Genomic DNA, 22,558 nt, shown 5'->3' with positions numbered 1-22,558 from the left:
AGTCATCCAGCAAGTAACCATTCTGTTCTGCTTAAAAATAAACACTGTAAATTGACCCAATAAAGTGAAGGCCTCTCTTCTTGCCCTGACAAAACAGCAGACCTAGTTAATAATTAAAGTCATAAAACTGAAAGCACTCAGATACACAAAGGATGACTGAAAAAAGTGCGTATCGCAACATTTTCTTCTGGATAATAAATCGTTCCTGGGAGAAAAAAAAAATAATCTCCCTGCACTTCACAATTCGTCATCCCATGGGTGTCCAGCCCTCATCAGGGCTGTGCAGCACAAAGCTGTGCTGGGCACCTGGGAGATCTGCTCTGGGCACTGCGCAGAGAGAAACGCCCCAGCACCAGAGCATGGGTGAGAGGAGAATACAAGAGCTGGGTAAAAACCTTGCAATCACTGTCTGTGCAGCAAACATCAAACTGAGCTCTTGCAGCAGCCCTCAGAACCTGCAGCAGACACCAAGAATCATAGAATGGCCTGGGTTGAAAAGGACCACAATGCTCATCCAGTTTCAACCCCCAGCTGTGTGCAGGGTCACCAACCAGCACCCCAGGCTGCCCAGAGCCACATCCAGCCTGGCCTTGAATGCCTGCAGGGATGGGGCATCCACAGCCTCCTTGGGCAACCTGTTCCAGTGCCTCACCATGCTCTGTGTGAAAAACTTCCTCCTAATATCCAACCTAAACCTCCCCAATTGCTGTTCATTTTTGGAGGAGGCTCAGCCTCAACTAGGAGAAATATCTATGTTGGGAAATCCCACTGCTGATGAGCAGGGAGAAAAATGGGCATTCACCATCAGGCTTACAGACCTAGCACCATTCCACTGCATAAAATAGCAACGGGTGTGCTGAGCCACTATCTACAGCTTGAATCACAGAACATGCAGTCATTAAGGTTGGAAAAGCCCACTACAATCCTCGAGTCCAACCATCACGAGAGCCTTCTGCAAAAACTGGGCTTGGCTCTACAGCTTTGTGTCTCAAAAAGAAGCCTGTTTAAAGCAGAGGGGCAAGCACAAATATTTCAGAGATTGGAGAGAACGCTGTGTTCCTTCCAAAAAAAACAAACAAGAAAAGGAATCAAATCTGCATTTCTTTTAATGGACCTGTTGGACTGTTTCCAAGAAGGAACAGTAACAGTCCGACTGTTTTGAGGCAAAATACCAGAAAACATGTCAAGGAAATATTTGTAAATGATTTCAAACCTAAGAGGAGAAGGAAAGCAGTTGTCTGGCTATTACAACTCATTTTAACAGCTGCAGGGAGGAATAACATTTTCAGAAGGAGGCAGGCTGCACGGTGACAGGCTATTCATCATTCTCCCATTTGTGATTTTGCACACCGTAGGAAAAGGTTTGAACAGAACGCACCTACAGCACTCGGGATTGCAAGAATCCTGCTTCAAGTCCGTGTCTGAATCTGTGCTGTGAGAACGACAGCACGGCGATACAAAAATAAGATGCTGAAGTTTTCATATCGATAAATCAATTCTTAGTTTTCAGATACCATTTTCTCCAGTTCTAGTTTCCATTTTTATACTTCCATCTGGTCTCTGAATAGAAAAGCCAACACCAGAAACTCAAAATTAGTCAAGAATAACAAATACAAGTGTTGGCAAATTCACATTAAGTTGTATCTTTCCAATAAATAAATTAAATTTTCTTCTTCGTGCCCTCGCTCAGCTGTGATAGCACTGAGATTCCCCATCACCAGAAAATCATTTCCTTTGCAGAGTATGCCATCATAAGGCAAAGAATATTGAAGCCCTAACGCTTCATAACTCCACTTGCAAATTGTAAGTTCCTCCAAGCAGCAATAAATTATGAATTGGTCAATTCAAAAGGCTTTTAAGACGTTTTTGCAAAGACAGCTTCCAGTTACGGGAGTAAATCAATGCACTCCTGCTGTAATGTGCAAGCAGGAAGGGCTCTGGCAAGAACCACACCAATGTCACCTCCCTGCGGTGCACAGCCCTGGGGGAGTGCTAAGGAGGCAAGGGACACTGCAGACAACGAAGACTGATGCCTGACAGACAGCAAATAAGAAGGAGCAGCAAGGAAACCACGTTGGAGGGCTGTGAGCAGGGTGAGCAAGAAAGACACACTGGTAGGAATGCTCAGGTAAGACAACGGCCCGCTTTCAGTCTTGCAGTCAAATCTGTATTAAAGATAGGATGAGAACAGCAGCTATTTGAATCCAAGTGTGTTCAGAACAGGAAGGTGAACGCCTTGTTACTAAACCACTATTAAAGACAATTCAGTAGTTACAAATAAGCCCTCGGACTCCACAGTACTTTCAACACGTAATTGGCATTCAGTACATGCTTTTCCATGCAGTAACACCAGCCATGGTGTGGGCTTTTTTAAGTTATCTATCTCTGCCCATTCACTAACAGGTCACAGAAAGAGGGCAAATATTCAAAGAATGGCTTGGAAGGGACCTCAAGGATCATCGATCCCAACTCCCTGCCTCAGGCAGGGCATCTGCCCAGAAAATCCCACAAAATAAGCAGGTATTTCTCTGCAAGAGGAAAGCACAGAATACAAAGTATGACTCCACCTAAAGAATTAGAACGTGGCCATCCAACCTACCGGCACCAGAGGACATCTGCTTGAATGCTGCCGTTTGATTTCAGAAGCACAGCGAGGATTTATGGCATTGCTACACCTAACCTCAGCTTCCTTCTTCCAGGTTGGTGTAAGGCCACTCCTGAATATTCTACAAGGGGCTAAGATGGAGCAGAACCTCCTGAAGAAACTGCAAAAGCTTCAGGCTCAAGACTAGGATTCCTTCCTCCTCTGGACCATTCACTAGCTACCCTACACATATAACACACAGATAACTGATACAACACTGATAATTTCACGCCACTGAAGGGCTTCTCAATTCCCCTCCTTGAACTCACTATTAATCACCATTAATCTAATATTACTGATCACATATCTCCAGGTAGACGTGCCCTACCCATTTCTACACCTGGGCTTATAAGCTAAAGAACAACAAAAGGCAAGTCGAGGTGCCAAAAATAAAAAAAGGGGAAAGAAAGCTGGTGCCACTTTCATTTCCAAGTTCCCCATGGGCTCACGGAGTCACATGCCTGAAATGAGAACTCTTTTTTTAAATCCCTCACAGCTGCTTCTAAAAGATTGAACAACTCTTTACCTCGGTTGCAGTTCTACAAGAAATCTGACTGCTGCACACACACACATAAAGGCCTTTATTTTGGAACACTGTTATGTAGCAGTGATGCTGGCTACAGCTGGCTCTGTGAGCAGCTTGTTGAAGAAAGCTCTCCAGCCTCACCTTACCAGAACGCTCTGTGTAGCCAGCAGTGCATTCACCGACACAGTTCAGTATTTTCTCCTACAATCAGTAATACCAACAGAAGTCAGCTTATATTCATCTAACACTCAGCCTGGTAGATGTAGTAGGTGCAAGCTCAAACAACTAACTACCTGTTAAAAACTGCTCAAAAAACAAAATTTGCCATTATTTCAATTCAGTACTGCTAAAGAGTTGAGTCCTCCCAGTTCCTAGATTTGCAGACACACACACTCTGCTTGAAATCCAGACTCTAACCCGGAAAGAGCCCAGCCAGCCCAACGCATGGCCCAGCAGCTTACCCCCTCACAGCCTGCAGTCACAAAACCAAGACGCTCAGCCACCACCTAGAAGCCTGTTATTAACAGCAGAACTGCTGCTATCTGTTCTCAGGCCGTTTCCACACAGCTGCATGCCCAAACTCCAAGGGCAGCTCCAACCTCTGTCCCACACTGCCGTGATTACAAACATCTGCTGTTACCAGGGTTTGGCCACGATGCAGTAGCGCTTCCTGTAGGACTGCTATCCATCTGTACATTCACCTTAGAAACTTTATTCCCCTTCACTTAAAAACCGAAAACACAAAACATTTCAACAGAAAAAAAAAAAAAAATGTATTTTAACAGAAATCCTAAAGTTTAATTTTGAAACTCAGAGCTGCATTTTGCATGCCAGAGGTTCTCAGGCAGACTGTTACTCTCTAAGGCAAAGCATTCACATTACCCCGTGTCTGAGTGGAAACAGACTGACTGCAAACAAAGCTCAGCTTGCTTACGTTCTCATTCACAAAAGCAATGTCTCTCAAACATTCATTTTGTGCAGACCGAACCACTGAACAATGCCACTGCGTTACAGAAGTTACCAATACGAAATAATCATGACATCTGCTACCAATAACACATCCCCAAACACTTCAGGAAGTGCCACATAGATAATGCACATGTTCTGCATTTACTTTCCAAGGTAAATATTTTGGGAGTTCAAAACTGAGCTGGTATCAAAAATCTCAGTTTCATTATTTATCTTTTCCAGTCCCTCCCACACCAGTAAAGCAACAGCAGCAATTCCCCATCAGTAACAGCCACCCCCACCCCCTGCTCCTCACTTTCAGAAGCTGAAGTGCTAAGGGACTCTGTGAACTCCAAGAGCTGCAGGGCTCCATGCTGACTGCCCTGCATTCAAACATGCGCAATGATGAAAGTAAGGCTGTAACCAGGGCTGTATTTAGTAGAAAATTAAAAGCTTATCCTTTCTAAATTAAATCACAAAAACATTACAGGCTATTCAGTTCATTGCAATTTAAGAGAAATGGCAAAGCTCATTATGTGTTGTGGGTTTTTGTTGTTTTTTTGTTTTTGTTTTTTTTTAAATTAAACAAGAAAGCAAAACGTAGCAGGCAACATGCACAACTATGCTACTTATATCACAACTTCATAAACAGGCAATAAAACACAAAAGCTCACCACCCCCCAGAGAACCTCCTGTACAGAAAGCACTCTTAAGGTTCACTCCTACAGTGCAGTTAAGTAGAAGATTTCAGAAAAAGGATGCACAAAAAACATTTAGCAGACTTAACAATTTGATTAAACAAGAGTCCTACGAGTTTAACAAAGTTCAACAGCATACGCATAACATTTACAACAAGAAAGAAGAAAGGCACCTGGAGACATCTGACACTGGGCATGCTCTGCAGGCATCTCAGTGCGCACATGCTCTCTACCAGGTTGGAGCAGCCTAGCCACAAAGACCTTGGCACAGAACACTGCAGGGTGACAAAAAGGAAGGAAGAGAAGAAGCAGTTAGATGCCACAACAAATCACTCAACGCAGGCAACTCATTAGTACGTTCACATGGGTACTTATCTACAGCATTTCTACGTTCATCGCAAGGTTAGTGGCCAAGGGTAGAATAACAACTGAAGATCCTTTTCAGGAAATAAGCCATCCCTCTGCCCTGGCAAGGATAACGAGCTGATGTGCCTCACCTGCAGCTGCGTGGCTGCGGTGCCCAGTGCCCACTGAGCTCCCTCCCAGCAGTGCCCCAGCTGCAGCAGCTCAGCGGCGCGGGGCAAACCCCTGCTCAGGGCTGGGACTGCCAGGCACTGCTGGCTTCTGCCTCCCCACCCCCCACCCGGGTAAGAGGAGCACTGGAGCCCTTCATTAAGCGGCAGCTCTTCAGAACGCAGCCCTGGGGAGCTGGTGATGAAGGTCTGGTATCCCACGCTGTCTTAACTTTCCCCACTTGCGCTTATTTGCTCTGACAGCAAAGCCCATATTAACTTGTGAGGTTACAGCCTAGGTGTGGGACACCGACACAACCAAAGACAAGTAATTTTGTTAAAAGAGAAGCTAAGTTCAGGCTGCCAGACCAAGCTGTGCTTAGTCAACATGCACGGTATCCTGATTAAATGGGTCAGTGGGGGAAGAGCTGGTGTTATCAGTTAAAGGTATCCTGTCAGCCAAATTACAGCCCAGCAGCATTTATGGCTCATCTCACCGCCCGAGCTGGGAAGAGCCATGCTTAACCACTCAGTGCCACACTGCTGACGCTGGAAGCTGGGGAAAGTTTGCAAACGTGCTTCTGTGAAGCTGGAGAAATTCAATGCAGACAGACTCTCCAGACCTTTTATAGCCCCGTGGTATTATTTCACAGCTCCTTGTAAGGATACAATAGTACACTACACAACCATCAGATAAAGTTAGAGAAAAGGATTCAAACTATCAAGCAGTCACAGGCCCAGCCCTGAAGCCTGCCTTCCTGTAATTTTCACGTGGGCTTCCAAATTAGTTGTAACAAATACCAAATCATTAAAAGGAAAAGCCACAGATGAAGGTGAGAGCAGAAAACCTGCAGATGAAGGCTCAAGGAGAGTGGTTAATAAGCAATGAGGGGAAGGAGGGAACCCAGAGCAGCTGAGGAGGGCAAAACCTTTTTGCAAATTTTATTTCATATATTACAAATAAAGCACAAGAAAGCCTATGATTTTCACTTCTGTGCTATAGAGAAATGAAAGCAAAACCAGGACAAGATGATCCCAGCAGCACCAAAACCCACTTGATTTCTCTCCTCCAGTCCTATGTAGGAAGGGAGCAACTCCAAATGGAAGTTCTGCACTATGCACATGGAATGAGATGTGGAGATCTTATGGACAGATTTAACAATAAAATTAATGCCTTTTTGTATTTTCTTTCCTTCCATATCAAATAGATCCTCTTAATGGTCTTAAAAGATTATTTAAAACTTAAGGAAATGCGATTTTCCATTCAGCTACCAATTAACTCAGTATCTACAGCCACTTGACATGACATATCCTCACACAAACACTTGGAATTCAGTCCCCAGAACAGCTGTAGACAATCAGGGCAACTGATATCAGGGCAACAACCTGAATTTCAACAAGACAGCAAGAAAAGATTTCTGTTGCTCAAGCAGGTTGTGGATGCCCCATCCCTGCAGGCATTCGAGGTCAGGCAGGATGTGGCTCTGGGCAGCCTGGGCTGCTGGTTGGTGACCTGCACACAGCAGGGGGTTGGAAATGATGAGCACTGTGGTCCTTTTCAGCACAGGCCACCTACAGCTCTGCCTTAAAAATGAAGTACTTGGGCTGCATCTGTTTTTAGGAATGGCTCTCACTAAATGAGCTCAGTATGAGGAACTGAAGAGCAACGTGGGTAACCTGAAAATAACTTTTTAATTTACTTCAAAACACATTAGACAAAGAAGCCATTTCCACACCAAGTCTAAGCCACACCAAAAACCTCTCCACGGCATTACGAAACCCTGAATAAAAGGATTTATGGACACTTCAGTGTAGCAATGATGTTGCACAATGCTACAAATTAAATAATGCATTCTACTTCACATTAAAACAGCAATGTGCAAATATTTGCGGGCTTCCCTGACGTGTTATTTTCTTGACCCTGTCTGCATCAGCGCCGTCAGTCATAAATATGAGCACAGCACTGTATGAAGACTTTTACTTTTTGAGTAACACCCACCTGAGCTTCTGCCCTCACTTTCCACTTGCCTTGCAGCAGGTTCCCAGCGAGCTGCAGCGCTATAAATAAAGACTGGGAACGGGAAAAGGAAGAGAAAGCTGCATGACTAAGTCCTTGCACAAGGCTCTGGTTCCAAAGAGGCTGGCTCTTGCCCCAGCACATCCCAGACAAAAAGTGGGGGGAAAAACATCTTCTGATATATTGAACTGTAATAACTTTTAGGATAAAGGGTAAAAACAACCTCTCAGCCCTGAGCAACACGAGGCTTTGTTCACATGGGACCTCCCGTATGTGCAAAGTGCTGTTTGCTTAAAGCACTGCAACGTGTCCACAACATCTTTATTTCAGTGCCTCCACAATTTACATTTACTTCCCAACTGAAACATTTGTGATTTCTTTCTTATATTATTCTGTAATGCTCACTAAGTTAACTCAAGAAACACATATGGACTTGAGCTTGTGCTCCCAATGGAACTAACGCACGTTTTCGGTCTGGTGATGGCAATGCTGCAGTGTCATCGTTAAGGCAGCATTAATTACTAACCCTTATTACCACAACTTCTATAAAGTACAGGAATTGTGACCTCAACATTTTTCACCAAAATCACATTCTATTTATTTATACAGAGGTAACTTGAGGAATCTCAATTTAGTGTGCTAGGTGTCAGCGCGGGGAGTCCGTTCTTAAAGCAAAGCCAGCCCTGCACCTGCAATGCTTCTGGGCAGGTCAAAAAAGCTTGGAGGGATTTACTTCCTAATTACAAACAGAAATACAGAAAATGCACTTGGCAAGAAGCGTGGCTAGCCAATGAATTCACTCCTCCTGCAATGACTTACTGATCACACAGTTGACTACAAAATCAAAATTGCTTGTAAGCTCCTAACAAACCATCCGGGCTCCCACGTTCTGAAGTGCTTTTCCCATCTTCCTCATGAAAATCAACCAGCTCCTCAGTGCTTCAGCTCTTGTTCTGCATTTCCACAGAGCGAAGATTCAGACTGGGAAGGCCAGGTACAGCCAACAAACCTCAATCTTCCCCGAGTTCTCTTTCAGGTGTTTAGTTGTAAGAGACTCACATGCTATTCAAGATTTTCAATTTACAGTGCAGTTTACTTTTTCTTTAGGCCCGGACCAGCAGAACTGATGTCTCTTTCTTTCCATTAGTGATTAATATTGATAAACTCATAGGGTAACAGCTGGTACTTGAAATGCTCTGTCTGGGAACAACACACCCACTGGCATCCCATGTTGAGTGCTGCTGAAGGAGGATTCTGACACACAAACTTTGACTTTCAGATGGGATGACTACAGAAGTTTAATGCTCCCAAGGCAAATTTAATATCAAGCCCAGAACCTTCTAAAAAAATCAGCATGAACCACAATAAGAGAAAAAACAGAAAGCAGTTAACACCATTCAAAGGCCTTCAGTATTATTTTACACTCGGCAGGGTACAGTTGGCGACCACCCCATCCCTTTTGCTAGCTGGGACGTCATCTAGATCTTACCTGGTGGCTTTACCTGAAGTGATCATTCAGAACACTGCTAAGCAAAACAGTGCTGAACCAACTGGACGTTGGAACAAGTACCCTGAGTATTCACAAGTGGAAAAGTAGAAGTGTCAAAGTATATTCGTAATTGTGATTAATTAGTTGGAAGCAAAGTGTGTGGGCATGCACATAACACAAAGAAGCACGTTCCACAAGTGACAGCCTGGCTTGGCACAGTCGTACATTCACTACGTTGCACATTTTGGCACACTTGGTATTTTTGCTGAGGTCCTCTAAACCAAAGAAAATTTGTCAGACCAATAGCAAGACTTTGCACTCTTCCTATTTTCATTTCAAAACCAAGTTGTCCCTTGAGAGGTGTGGTGTATTCACATGCGTCACACAGGTATGGACCGGTGCCATCACATCACTACCTTTCCACATACAAAATGCAATCTCACATCCAGTCTTGAGCGGCTGTTTGGAAGGCTGAGCACCACCCCCACAACGCCCAGAGTGCAACTCCTGTGCTCAGCTGTTCTGCTTCAAGAACGGCCACACTCCCAGGTCAAGCAGGCGGTCTCCGTGCAAGAGATCTGGCTTACTCTCGCTTTGCTGTGTTTGGAAGAGCTGTGAAAGAGTAGCAAACTCATATGAACTTGTAAAACATTTTTGATTTTTCCTTTCCAATTAAAATAATAGGAAACCAATAGCTGAGTCACCTCCATCAGAAAAATCTATTCAGATAAACGACTGCCATTCCAAAAATATTATAGCTCAGCCTCCCAGCTGTCATTCAAGACCTGCACGTAAGATTCTCGCATTTGGGGAGAACGCTAAGTGAGAACTCAGGAAGCTCAAAGCAAGACAAATGAGAATTTATCTGAAAAATTGTTTTCCATTACCACGCAGCTCTTCTACATAGGGCAATGAATTCACAGAAGCGTGATCAACAATGCAGTCCCGCTCTGCTCCTGAAGATCAAAGTATGCGTTCGCTACAACAGAACAAATGCTACAAAAGGAACAGGGGTTCAGTGGAGAAAAGATTAAATGCATTTTCTTTGAATACAGCAACAACCTTACTCCATTATAATTCATTCGTCAGGATAAAACTCGTGAAAAGCAGCATCTCGTTTTTGGGAGGACATGGAAGACTACAAAGAAAATCCCAGTACGTTTACAGCATAGTTATTCTCCAGCGTTAACTGAAATCACTCTAAATCTTCTGAAATACAGTATTTAGGTCAATCTTTACGTCCTTCATACACAACATCCCAGCTCCAGCAGTTTCAAAAGCTCAGAATTCCAACAGTCCTTGCTGCACTCACACATCCTACGTTACACAGAGGCCCCCTCAGAAGAAAACTGGCTTTCCTTCCCTTATGCTGAAGGAGCAGAGGTGTTACAGGCCTTCATACAGCAGTACACCTGCTAACAGTAAATCAGAACCGGAAGAAAAAAACAGCTGTGGAGACCTGGTACTGCCAACTGGAATAGTAAAACTTACAGTGAGTAAGTCAAACACTTCCAAAACTGTAGATGAAGCTTATTAAGACTGTAAGAGCTGGCTCTGACTCTTTTCTGTATTAAGCTATGAAGGATAAGGACTAACGCAATCTAACAAAAATTAACCTGATTTAAAAAGTCAGATATGGACAAAGCAGTGTGCACTTTAACTTGGAAGAGTTGAAGCACACGTGAAATCCAACCTCAGTGTGTTATAAAATGCTACAGATACGGTCAGTGTTTGTGTTCCTCATGCTGCAGGGGAGTATTTTAGCAGCCTTTGAAGCTGACTTGCACTTTACTCTTAAAAATGTAGGATTCAAAACCTGGACAAGAACTAAGCCTGCAATGTGCATACACTTACATCTGTGCTCAGCTTAGCTTTCTGAATGCCTCTGACAGGACTGTTGCACATTTCAAGCAGTTCAGCAATTCATACAGTATTGAATACCAGCACACAGGGGATCTTAATCAGCAGGAATACACATTACAGCTTCTCCTTCCCTCCCCCCAGTGCGTGTTAAATTATTTTCTCATTGCAGTTCTCATCATTAGAGATATCAAGATCAGTCCTGTCTCCCAATTCTCTCATTTTAGAAAAGGGCACACTCAGGGCAGCAAATGCTCCAGGAGATTCTATTGCAGTGCAGCTCCAAAGTGAGGGATGGCCTGATGAAGTAGGAGAGACTGCAAGAAATGTGTCAGACTAAGGATTAACCCTCAGAATGGGTGGGATTTTTCAGACTGTGCTAAAAAGCATGCCCAGGACTTCTTCACCCTAACCTAATCACTCAAGTATTCAAAAACTCAAGCATGGAAACAACAGTATCCCATGCACAAGCAATTCATTATGTATGTGTTCATCAACTAAATGCAAGTAAGATTTTTGCAGAAAATACCATACCAGCAAATGAAAGACACAGCTAAAATAATACAAGGTATCAGCTCTACCTACAAGAGTTTCTTCTATGATATATTAAATATTGAGGCCTTAACATCTGTTTGAATAGCTGTCTACTGAAGAGAGCATTCAAGCAGCTTAGTGTAATTGCTATTAATATCAAAAGGAATTGAGGCGTACCTGCTTCACACTAGCTTTAGAAATGAGTTGACAAGTTCATTAAAGCACTAACTCACAACAGAGCCGGGCCTTAGGAGAGGGGCTCACCTTCCCACTGGACATTCAAGGCACATAACATTCTTCTCTATCAGCCAGGGATCTGACTTTTCCTCCTAACACACACAGATACCTCCCAAACTTATCTGAGACACCATACTGCAGCCTTTTACAGTCATTTCAAAGTCTCAGAGCAACAGGACTCAAAACACGCCCACAGTGGTACTCTGAAACAAACCTGCTGCAGCTCTGCAGCACCTCCTCAGCACCGCTTTGAGGACCATCACTAAGAGAACCTGAAATCTCCCTAAGGATTTAAAATGCTGGTTCCAAGCGCTGCCCTGAACAGCAGGGCCACTGCAATTTGTAACACAAACGAGTGGAGAAGTTCTCTACATTTCCAATGAACTCATGGGAAAATACAGCCAGAAATCAGAGCAGATAGCCATTAGTTTCTGAACTCAACAGAAGAGTTTCAAGTCATTGATAAGGCTGCCTCCACCTTCCAGATGCAAGATCTGGGACGTGTTTCCTTAGTGCCCCTTTATCTGTAGGTACTGCTGTCTAGCTCTGCAGATAGCACATCTATCCTAGGCCTTGCCTTCAGAGATCAGCAGCGTCCTAACAAAGCACAGCTGTCTCCCCTGAATACACTCCTCACTCCAATCTCACACCGGCAGCTTGGGGCGTTCTGCAATCTGAGGGACATCAAGCAGTTAAAGCAGGTACTGAATTTGCGGACAAACTCATCTAAGCAGAAGCAGCAGGATATAGTACAGGGTGACTGCTTACCTGAAACTTTGTTTCTGCGCTTCAGATCCACCAATCCAGAATGAAAGGGGATTCGAATGGGCTTTCCTTCTTTTCTGTTAAAAGAGAGCAGCCAATCATCTTCAGCTTGGTGTATCTACTCCTTGCTTGAATGAAATCCCAATTAAGCACTGCTAGCACTGTTAGACAGGGCCAATACACCTTTACCAGTAACACCTGCGTTAGTGGGGACATCGGATTGGTGGATCTAAGACAAAGAAATGGACTCACAGACAACAAATTGCTCTTTCCCATGTTCTAAATGAATGAATCCTAAACAAATTGTTTTGGGACAGCAGCTCACTTTGCAAAGATCAAGGAAGATGAGAAGAAACTGTGCTGCCTACAATGGAGTAACCACTACAGCTTCATCCACCAGCGTACAGCTGACCACCACGCTGTGTGCACTGCCAGGCTGGGAGTTCATGGCTTTGCAAAACACTGCAGTAGCTCTCCTCACCTTTCCACAAACAAGCTCCAAAGCACTTCATTGCCACGTTTGTTTGAGTTTTGTTTTTTTCCTTTTCCAGACTCAAAATGATCCAGCTTTCCTCATGCACCAGCAGCACAAATGGAGCCATCCATCCGCATGAGAGCACTCAGTACTGCTGCACCTCCAGAAAAACCCGGAGCTGGGAGAGAGCAAAACAAGGCGTGCTATTCCTGACTGAAAGGAAGGGCACCCCTCCCAGAGCAAGATGGTAAAGGACTTCATCCAGAACCTCCAGCAGCGTACTTACAGTAGGAGACCAAGCCTTTGAAGTAGCTTTAACTGTAACCTAAGAGAAAACCGAGCCTGTGGAAGTTCCAACTACAGATGTAACAGAATAATGAAAGCCTACCCTGAACAGACCAGGCCGTGTGACTCCTAGCCAGACCTTTCTGCAAGTCTGAGACAGCCGACAGAATGATTTCCTCCAACCCCAGCCAGAAACAGCAGAAGCATTTTCTAGAACACACCGCTGCACTGCCCACAGAGCAGCTAGCTAGCACCATCTCTCACACTGACCTTTCCAACCCAATCCTGGTACACCAGGAGAGGAGCATCTCCAGCGTGGGATGATGTTTTGCTTTTCGACCCTTTGTAAAGCAGGCATCAACCACAGGGCAACATACATTTCAAAGGTGAAGCGGGGCTGTAAGTCTAATACCACATCCAATACCTTAATGAACCTTAATGCTGCCAAGTAAAGCAATAAGATGTCACGGCATATGACTCAGAACTTTAAGAGTACAATATAGCTCAGCCAGCTATCAAAATTATATAAATGTACTGATTTGCTAAATCAACACAGAGCCAGCGGGATGTCAGCAGCAGAGGCACAAAGGCACGAATGTGAGTGTGACAGCACAGGTCTGATTTTTCTCTTGGAAGCTCCTCTCCATGGAGGAGCGATGGAGACAACATGAATATCGAGTTTCCCTGGCAGGTCCTTTGGTGCCAAGACAGAATTGCTTCAAAGATCTCCTATCAAATACAAGCTGTAATCGGAGCTTAAGTTTTGCAAACAGATTCTGAGTATAGGCTTTTCAAGAGCTTTTGTCTGAAATGCTTCAATTGGTGCGACTTAAAAAGACAGGAGATTTAAACAGCACATCAGTGTGCAAGCCATCCTGAGTACACACACCTCCCCAGGGGGCACACAGTGCAGGCTGTACACGGCTTCTGTGCCTAAATTCCACACTCTGGAGCCCCTCAGCAGCACAAAACAGAATGCAGCCAGGCCACACCGCGCACAGCTGGCTGCCTCAGCCAGGCCGGTGAAGGAAACAAACTTTGCCACGCTGTATGGCCAAGCATTGATCCCAAAAGCTTTATGCCAGTTTACACAGAAAGCACACTGGTTCCCCTTATTCCTAGCAAGCAGGTATTTATCTACATCTTAGAAATCTGTCTGCATTTGTATAGGAGTGGGCCCAGGATGTGGAACTACTCTGTGCTTACCTCTAAACACTGCGGTTGCAGGTCACAAGCACAGGGATGCAATTCCTACAGGGACCTGTTTCAGCAAAGCAATGAAGAAACATCACACCTCCCTCAAACACTCCCATTGTCAAGTTTGCCTGTTTGAGAAAGGAATTAATTTCCCAAAAGGAGACTCCCTTTTTTTATTATTAAAGCACAAAAGGTACTGCAATAGTTCTGCATTATTTGGTCTCAGTCATGCACCACTCATAGTGGGAAATGCATGGAAGTAGCACAGGAAAATGAAGCAGGCTGTCAGATGTAACCCTAATGAACTCATAAATACACCAAGAAACTGGAGAAGGGAGGGATTTTCCAGAAAAACTGGATTTGCTGTGAATAACGAAGTACTATCAGTACCATGGAAATCAAGCTGTGAAATCAGATTATGTAATAAACAGTAGCATTAGTATAAAGAAAACATCACCAGAGAAAAAAAGCTAGAATGTAAGTACTGTTATTAATCAGCATTAGTTTAAACAACTCAGTACATATCCTCGTTTCCCTTCCATTCCTTCTCTCCCTTGCAATAACAGCAGCTCGTTGCAGAGCAGCCCTCTTACGGCCGTGGTCCCTCATTCTCTCCCACACGCCATTCCTGTCTCACTGCACATTTGCTGCACCATCCATTTCATATGAAGCCCACCTCGCTTTTCACCCTGCTGCACAAGCACTCAAAGCAGCACAGGAAGATGAAACTGAAAATGCCAAAGCAAGAGTGACCTCTAAACTGCACAGCAGTAAAACGTAACGCATCAAAAGCCATACATCAAGTTGATTTAACAAGCAGCGAAGGTGCTTTAGCAAACACACACAAAATGAAAAGGTACATCCATCCTTCAGAGAACGTCCCCTGGCCTCTCTCAGGGTACAGCTTGGAAGAAGACAGCTCTGTTTGTTTTGCTGAGATGCTGGTGATCCAAATTCTTGACATCCAACAACTCTCCCCAAGGGACAGACAGACACAGCCAGCACGGCCTGAAACCACCAACGCCATCCATGCACCCTGTCAGTGCCTACAGGAGCACCCAGGAGCAGGTCAGAGGGCTGGGCTGTTGTGCCTGCCCGTGGGTCCGACCCCATCCCACACTGCCAGTAGCACACTGGGTTTTTCTCAGCGTGATTCAGGGCCTGTGCAATTTCAGCTCAGTGCCCTGGAGCTCCCTGGAGATGCTCACAAGGGCTGGAGGTCACACGTGCTTCTCAGGCACCAAGGCAACTCTGGCTGCTGCTCTTCATGTGCTCAGAGCTGTTGCAGAGGCTGGCAAATCGAGTCATGTTAGATAATTTAACTGAAATGAGGCAAAAATAATCCCAGATGAGATTTAAAAAGCCTTTGGTGAAATGCCAGCATTGAGCTTCCTGAAAAAATTGCAAGCTTCCCTTGGAAAGAATTTAAAGATACTCAGGTTCAGAATTTTCCCTACAAATGGAGCATCTGCAGTCCTCCTCCATCTGAGCAGACCAGTAGCTGCTGCCATCCAAAGCAGTACTTCAGCTGGCTTTTCTCACCCCTTACCTGCCCTGGCATCTCTGGGCATTTTCCACACCTCTACACCCTTCTTCCCTTGGTAATCAGTTCCCCACTCAGCCTATTGTTCCACCAAGCCCTTTCCAAAAGGTACAGCTTTCCTCACGTCTCTGGCTACTTCCCTCATTTCACCATAGCTCTGCTGGCTTTAAATTCAGTTACCCAGCTCTAATTCATTTTCTTAAGCTCTTCCTTCCCATTTTCTGTACTGCTGCCAATGTCACAGTAATCTATTCACTTTACATTTTCATTCCTCCTCTTACGGGCACTATGAAATGCGACTGTCAGTCTAATGACCTCTGCAGCAGCACAGATCTTACATCTGCTGCCCCAAAGGCTCTTCTGTGCCTCCCGAGCAGCCAACAGGCAACCTCACCACGTCAGACACCTGCCCTCACCATTTCCCTTTCTGCCCCTAACTGATGAAGCAGCCCAGCATGCTGCTGGCTGCACACTCACATGTCTGACACGCAGCTCAGAACACTGTTCATTTAGCTAATAAATAAAGAGAACTGTAAAGCATAGCCTGCTGTCCTAGCAAAGCACAGTAACTAGTTAATACACTGGTCTCCAAAGGTCCTACTGGCTCTCCATCTATTCCCAGGCTTTGATTAAGAGCAAAACAGCGACACTGGAGCCAGAACAGTGCCTCCTTTGTTCCAGATGCAAATACGATCATCGCCCAGTCCATCACTATCTCTATCACCACAAGAGTACACCCTCTGAAGGATTCCTCTGAAACATTTGGAAAAAATTGAACAAAATGCAACTGCTTGCTTGGCATGCACTGATTGAGACAGGGAGGGAAGAAACAAGGCAGAACATTATAGGCCTATTGAGATACATCCAGCTGTTGTACGTGAGTTTCCAAATGGAATGCTCAGGTTTGTTTTGCACAGTAAAGCTTCACACCGTTTGGGTGCACGCCACCTCCAGCTGCAGTGACCCAGGGAACTCAAGGTAGCACCAGCACGATCTACACAAGTTGCTGCTGGCAACACAGCGAGAAACGCTCTGTTCTGAGATGTTACCTTGTGAATTTAAGACCTGCAGCTCCCATCAAAACTCTGCCAGGAGAAACCAAAAGACTTTTGGTAACATATTGAATTATAGTTCTTCATTTATTATTTACAGAGGCACTTAAACACTGGACAGCAATGAGAGAGACATTCTAGACAACAAGGGTGCCACACGAAGAAGAATATTTTCCACATAGGTAAGTTTGAGATACAAATTCCAATAACACGTAAACAAGCACACATTGGTGGTTCTGCTGAGCACAGCCCTCCTTCCCAGCGCCCCTCCACGCCCCCCACATGGAGCAGTGGTGTGCAGAGCTCCAACCACCAGCTCTGCAGCAGGAGGTGAGCGCTGGCAGCACAGCACAGCACAGCGCATCGAGGGCACAGCGGGAAGAGCTGATGGCAGCTCAGTGAGTGGGAGCACTCCAGTAACCATGCCCTGGGGTGCTCAGCAGGCACTGGGAGAAAAGGACACTTTTTTTTTGTGATCCAGATGTTACGATGAGGGCAGTTCCACCCGTGCCTGTGTCACTTTTTAACCTGTAACGGATGTATTTTCCACACCTCTACGTTCTTGTACAACCGCATTTAACGCAAACTAAGAAACTAACTATCCCCTGTCTTAAAGCCTGAGGGGGAAACAAAAGCGTGGCTTAGTGCAGCTTTCAGAGGGAAGGAGAACCAGGAGGCTTTTAGCAGGTATTCAAGGTAAACACGTGTAATGGGTTTGATGCAACTGAACTCAGATTTTATAAACAGCTCAGGATGCGTTGGTAAAATAAAAAAACAAACACATTTCACAAATCATTTGTTGTCAGTATTTCACCTTCAGAAAGTTTGATCCTTTAGAAGAGCAAAAAGGTTCCTGTTATCTGATTTCACGGAGAAAACCAAAACCTTGCAAAGAAAGAGCCCTCTGCATCATTTTGGCAAGCCCTCCATCTGTTCTGGATTACCTCCTTACTCCTCATTGCCAATCCTTCACCCGCTCACAGCATCCAATGGACACAGCGCTCCCCGAGCCCAGCTGCAGCCCTGCATCCCCCCAGTGCCAGCGCAGGCCTGTGGGCCAAATACCATCCCGTGTACAACTGAAAGCCACGGAAAGTCCTCACCAAATCACCTGCTCATCACTGTTAAAAGGCTAACGACGTGATTTCCACAGCTAGAACTTAATAGCTAAAGCCTCCAGCTGTCCTAAGACGGCGACTCCAGAACACTAGCTAGAACTCCATACAGCAAACAGAAGTTGTCACTCTGAAACCTTAAAATATTTCTCTTAGATTTCAGCTTTAAAAATAGACCAGTATTATTTCTATGACTGATTTTTCTTTAAATAAGCGTAAATGACCCAGCCAGTCCAGGAGAAGTTGAGGGCTAGAACACCCTGTTCTCTGCCTTTATGCAACACGTTATCTCTTGTTTATCAGCCACTCAGAACTGCTTTGTATTTGCTGCTCAGAACTCCTGCATCATCCATCTGCAGCTGCAGTACTGGGGAGTCAGCTCTGGCATTGGAAGGCAGTGAGCAAGCACCCAAAGTGCTGCAAATACGGCCTCCTGGATCAGCAGGAGGCTACAACTTCTCGCCTGCAGTAAGCAAGCACCCGTTCTTCTTTCTGACAATAACACTCTCGAACAGAGGAGCATCCATCAGGTCCTGCACCTCCAGATCATTTCTGGCTTTGCAATGTTTACTGCTGCTATTATCAACTGATACAAGAGTGCATAAAACACTGTAACTGCTGACTGAAAGCTCTGTCAATACAACTTCTACTTCTGCTCTGTTTGTTTCAGCAAACCTTCCAGAGAATCTCATCTGCCACAACAGCAGAGCACAGAACCTTTGTGCCAGGGCTCCATTTCAATGGGCTTTTGGTGACTCCAGTGAAACATTTCTGCTCAGACACAAGTGGTTCTCCGCAAGCCTTTGCCAGGATCAAAACTAAACTACCAACTATGCTTTATGGAATATCAATTTCTATTGGGAACTACAGAATTAATTGTTCATTTTACTAAAATTTTATATTAATTTGCTTTGAAAAAGGAAACAATTTGTTTCCTAAGTCTCCTAAGAGTTGAAAATTTTAATATCCATACATATTTGCCTTTCCCTTAGCACATTTCCAAGATGCAGCTGTAACGAGGGGACAGAGCTGCTATCAGAAATTACATTTGCTTCAGCCCGTTGGCAATTTGGCCAAAACCAGGGAAGACTTCTCAAAAGGGAGAGTTGTAACAAAGGGCAAGCAAGAAACCTGAGTGAGGCCACCGTCCCTCCCAGCCCCATTGGAGCAGCTCACACGCCCCAAGGCCAGGCGGTATTTGCAACCCGCTGGCACAGTTAGGAAAGCACTGCTGGGATCCAGTTGGCTGTGCTGGAAATGCAGAAGGCAGCTTTCTGCAGGGAGCTGCTGCTGGAAGACACAGCTGCACCGCAGCCACTCCGATGTCGCTGACAATGAGAGGGAGCTCCCCAGATCCACTGGGACAGTGGGATCACTGAGATGGCCTTCAAGCTGCTGGCCTCACCGACGGGCAGCGAGCACCGAAATGCCATCGGGCCGTTTCCTTTTGGCCTTCCATCTGTGCTTACACACAGCAGGCAACACCAGAGGGAAGCTGGCGTTTTCCACAGCTGCCGTGTGAGCGGGCGCTAAGCTAGCTAAAAAACCCCAACCATCCGGTGCCTACACAGCGCCCAGCTCCCCCTCACAGCGCAGCAACAGCCCATTTCGGGTTCTTTTACCACCCAACTCCATTGCATCGTGCTGAATTCCGTATACAGCAGCAAATACCGCGTACGGCGATACAAAATAGAACCGTCGCAGTACCGGTGATTCTCACTCTTGCTCTCAGCTCCCGGCGCCGCTCCCCCCCAGCGGTGGCGATGCGGGTCCTTCCCGCCGGGCCGCGGTTCGGCCGCTCCCTGCAGGGCTGGCGGAAGGGCCGCTCCCCCCGGGCCCGGAGTTCCGGACCGGAGCCGCGCACCGGGTGCAGGCAGCCCGCCTCCAGCCCCCCCATTCACACAGCGATCATTTGGATGCGCGGTTTGGTTTTTTTGATTTTTGCTTTTTGCTTTTTTTTTTTTTTTTTTTCGTTAGTTTCTCTATTTCTTGAATTAGCTGTTTGCTTTTTTTTTATTTTGCTTCTTTTTTTTTAACGCTTTTTTCCTCAGCGGCCCCCCAAAGGAGGAAGGCGGCGGGAGGAGCGGCGCAGCGGCCGGGCCCGGCCCGCAGGAACCTCCAAGCAGCGCCGGGCCCATCGGGCCCACAGCGCGGCGCCGGGCCCAGCGGGAAGCTGCGGAGGGGGAGGGGCGGCCGTGACTCACCATCAGCTCGATAGTCTTGTCCTCGATCACCGAGTCAGGCTCCATAGCGGCGGCAGCTCCGCGCGGCGCCCGCCCGCCCCGCGCCCGCCAGGCCCCGCCGCCACTCGCTCGCCCGCCCCCCCGCTCGCGCGCGTGCACGCACGTACGTGACGTCACGACGCCCAGAAGAAAAGCGGCGCCCGCCGCCTCCCGCTCTCCTCGAAGCGGACCACAACTCCCGGCGGCCCCCGCGGCGCCGCGCTCTTATTGGTTGCGGCAGGCGCCCGGCGTGCTTTGCGGCCGCGCGAGGGTCGCCGGGAAGGCGCCGCGCCGCCTGATGGGCCACGCTCGGTAGCAGGCCGGGCCCCGTCGTGTGAGCGCTGTGGTGAGGGAAAATGGCGCCGGGCGGGAAACGGTGGGGCTGTGTGCAGCCTCGACCCGCAGTCAGCTCTCGCTGCGTTTCGTTTTTTGAGCCCGGTTTTCTCCTTAGCTTGGAGTTGGCCCCGCTTACTTTGGTCTTCCCTCAGAGGCGCCGAGGTGAAGCCCTGGGGCTTGGCGCGGGGTGGCCCGGCCCACCTCCGGCTCCCGGCTCTCTCTGTGCCTGCCTGGCGCTGAGGCCTGCCGGTGCCCCACGCGCCCGCCAGCGGCTGCGCAGTGTTACAGGGACAGCACGGTCGAGCTGACGATGCGGCAGGCACTGAATGCGGTGGTAGGCGTTGAAAATCGGAAGCAAAAGTGTCATCTGCAAGGGCCTGGTGTAACAACGCAGCACTGCGATGCCATGCTTCTGACAGAAATGCGCACGGTAGCTCTCCTGCTCAGCACATTTTACCTGTTAAAACCTGAGCCAAGCGTTTAAAAACGTGGAGTAGAGCGGATGGAAATGACACAAAGTCCTTTGTTATTGACAAGAAGCCTGCTTTGTGGTGCTTTTCTGTCAGCAGAAGTGTACTTTATTCGTAACAATGCTATAAAGAATTCCCATCAGAACTGCGTCCTTCTCACACAATTTAGAATCAGAATCACAAGGTTGGACCTGCAAGATCATCCAGTCCAACTGTCCTCCCATCACCACTGCTACCACAAGCACTAACCCAGATCTCACAGCTCCTCATCCAGATGCCTCTTGAACACTGCCAGGGACGGCGACTCCTCCAGCTCCCTGGGCAGCCATTCCAGTGCCTGACCACTCAGAGAAAAATTTTCCTGTGTCTCACCTAAACCTCCTCTGGTACAACTTGTGGCCATTTCCTTGGGTCCTGCTTGTTGCCTGGGAACACAACAATTTGAACGCATTAGAGCCCAGCAGATCTCCCTGTCCACAAACCCCATCTCCCCCGTGCTGCCCAGCACCCTGTGGAGGAAATGGGACTAATGTGCCCCAGGAGCTGCCACATTTACGCGGCTGCAGCCAGAACTTGCTCAGCACATCCATGGCTGTGTGCTTGCCCCAGGACCCTCACAGCCTCACACTGACCCCCATCCTCACCCCAACACTCTCCATCCCCATGGGTCCCAGTCCTGGGGACTGAGAGCTGAGCTCAATTCTTTCCACCTTCACACCACTGCCTACAACTAAGGACTTGCAGATGAAGATGTTCCCTGGTTGGTATGCAGATCCCAATCTGCTCACTCTCTTTGTTCACTCCAGGGACCAAACAAGCCAGCAGATTTGAAACATCAAAGCAAAAATTCAGTAGGTCTAATTCAAAATACACGCAGGGAAGAGCCTTGCTGGCTGGGACAATGCCATGTCACAGAGCCACCTACAAAGCACACTGTACACCTAGGCACTGCTGTATTGTTTCCTGAAAGTGCAAAGCATTGCTGAACATGTAAGAAAAGAAACAGGCAAACATTCCTGCAGGGGTTTGAAGGGAAGTAAATCCATTGCCTGGTAGCCTGAATGGCACTGCCATTAATGCATCTCAGTGACAGGCACTACAGGAGCACTTGCAGGACTCAGCACTGCAGCAGAATGTTCCGTTGGAAGGAACCTGGATAAAAATCTGTAACTTGCTTAATCACTGGCAGAAAAAAAAAGAAAAAAAAAAACAAAAAACAAGAAAGAAGTGTTGGCAGTAATTAAGGTAAGCGTTATAAAAATCAGATTTTGGGTTTTTGTGCTGGAAGGTTGAGACAACATGACATACAGCCTTATATTTGTAACTTAAAATTGTTTCGGAGGCAAGCTTCTCAAGACAAGGAGATTCCTCCAACCAGGGCCTAACGAGGTGGATGAAGAACCAAGGCTTTGATAAATTTAGTCCAAAATACAAAGAATACGCTGCCGAGTCACTTGGCTCTGGTGAATCACTGCAACAATTTGAAAAGCATGTTTGTTGGGTGTGTGCTCTAAATCAAGAACTCAGCTGCTGGATAGAGATGGCAGGCTGCTCAATGATCAGTAATGCACTGCAGCGCAGGGAAGCAAAGGCAGATACAATTCAAATGTCCCTGCTGGCAGAACAATATTAT

General features: G+C 46.5%; 1 protein-coding gene across 5 annotated transcripts in view; it reads right to left on the bottom strand.

Annotated features, from left to right (window-relative positions):
• FBXW11 (F-box and WD repeat domain containing 11) overlaps positions 1-20,146 on the bottom strand; it is a gene marked incomplete at both ends in the record, with an annotated part of 59,928 nt that extends 39,782 nt beyond the window's left edge. For 3 of the 5 annotated variants that reach the window (XM_079542485.1, XM_079542486.1, XM_079542487.1), the window contains 2 exons: positions 4,990-5,091; positions 20,102-20,146. In XM_079542485.1, coding sequence (XP_079398611.1) covers positions 4,990-5,091; positions 20,102-20,146 — 147 coding nt within the window. The remainder of the gene's footprint in view (positions 1-4,989; positions 5,092-20,101) is intronic. The other 2 variants (XM_079542488.1, XM_079542489.1) reach the window with 1 other exon arrangement.
• Between the last annotated feature and the right edge of the window lie 2,412 nt (positions 20,147-22,558).

The sequence above is a fragment of the Tetrao urogallus genome (genome assembly GCF_951394365.1).
Source record: "Tetrao urogallus genome assembly, chromosome: 14".
Lineage (NCBI taxonomy): Eukaryota > Metazoa > Chordata > Aves > Galliformes > Phasianidae > Tetrao > Tetrao urogallus.
Note: the sequence above shows the minus strand (reverse complement) of the source record. Positions and strands in the feature narration are given on the sequence as shown.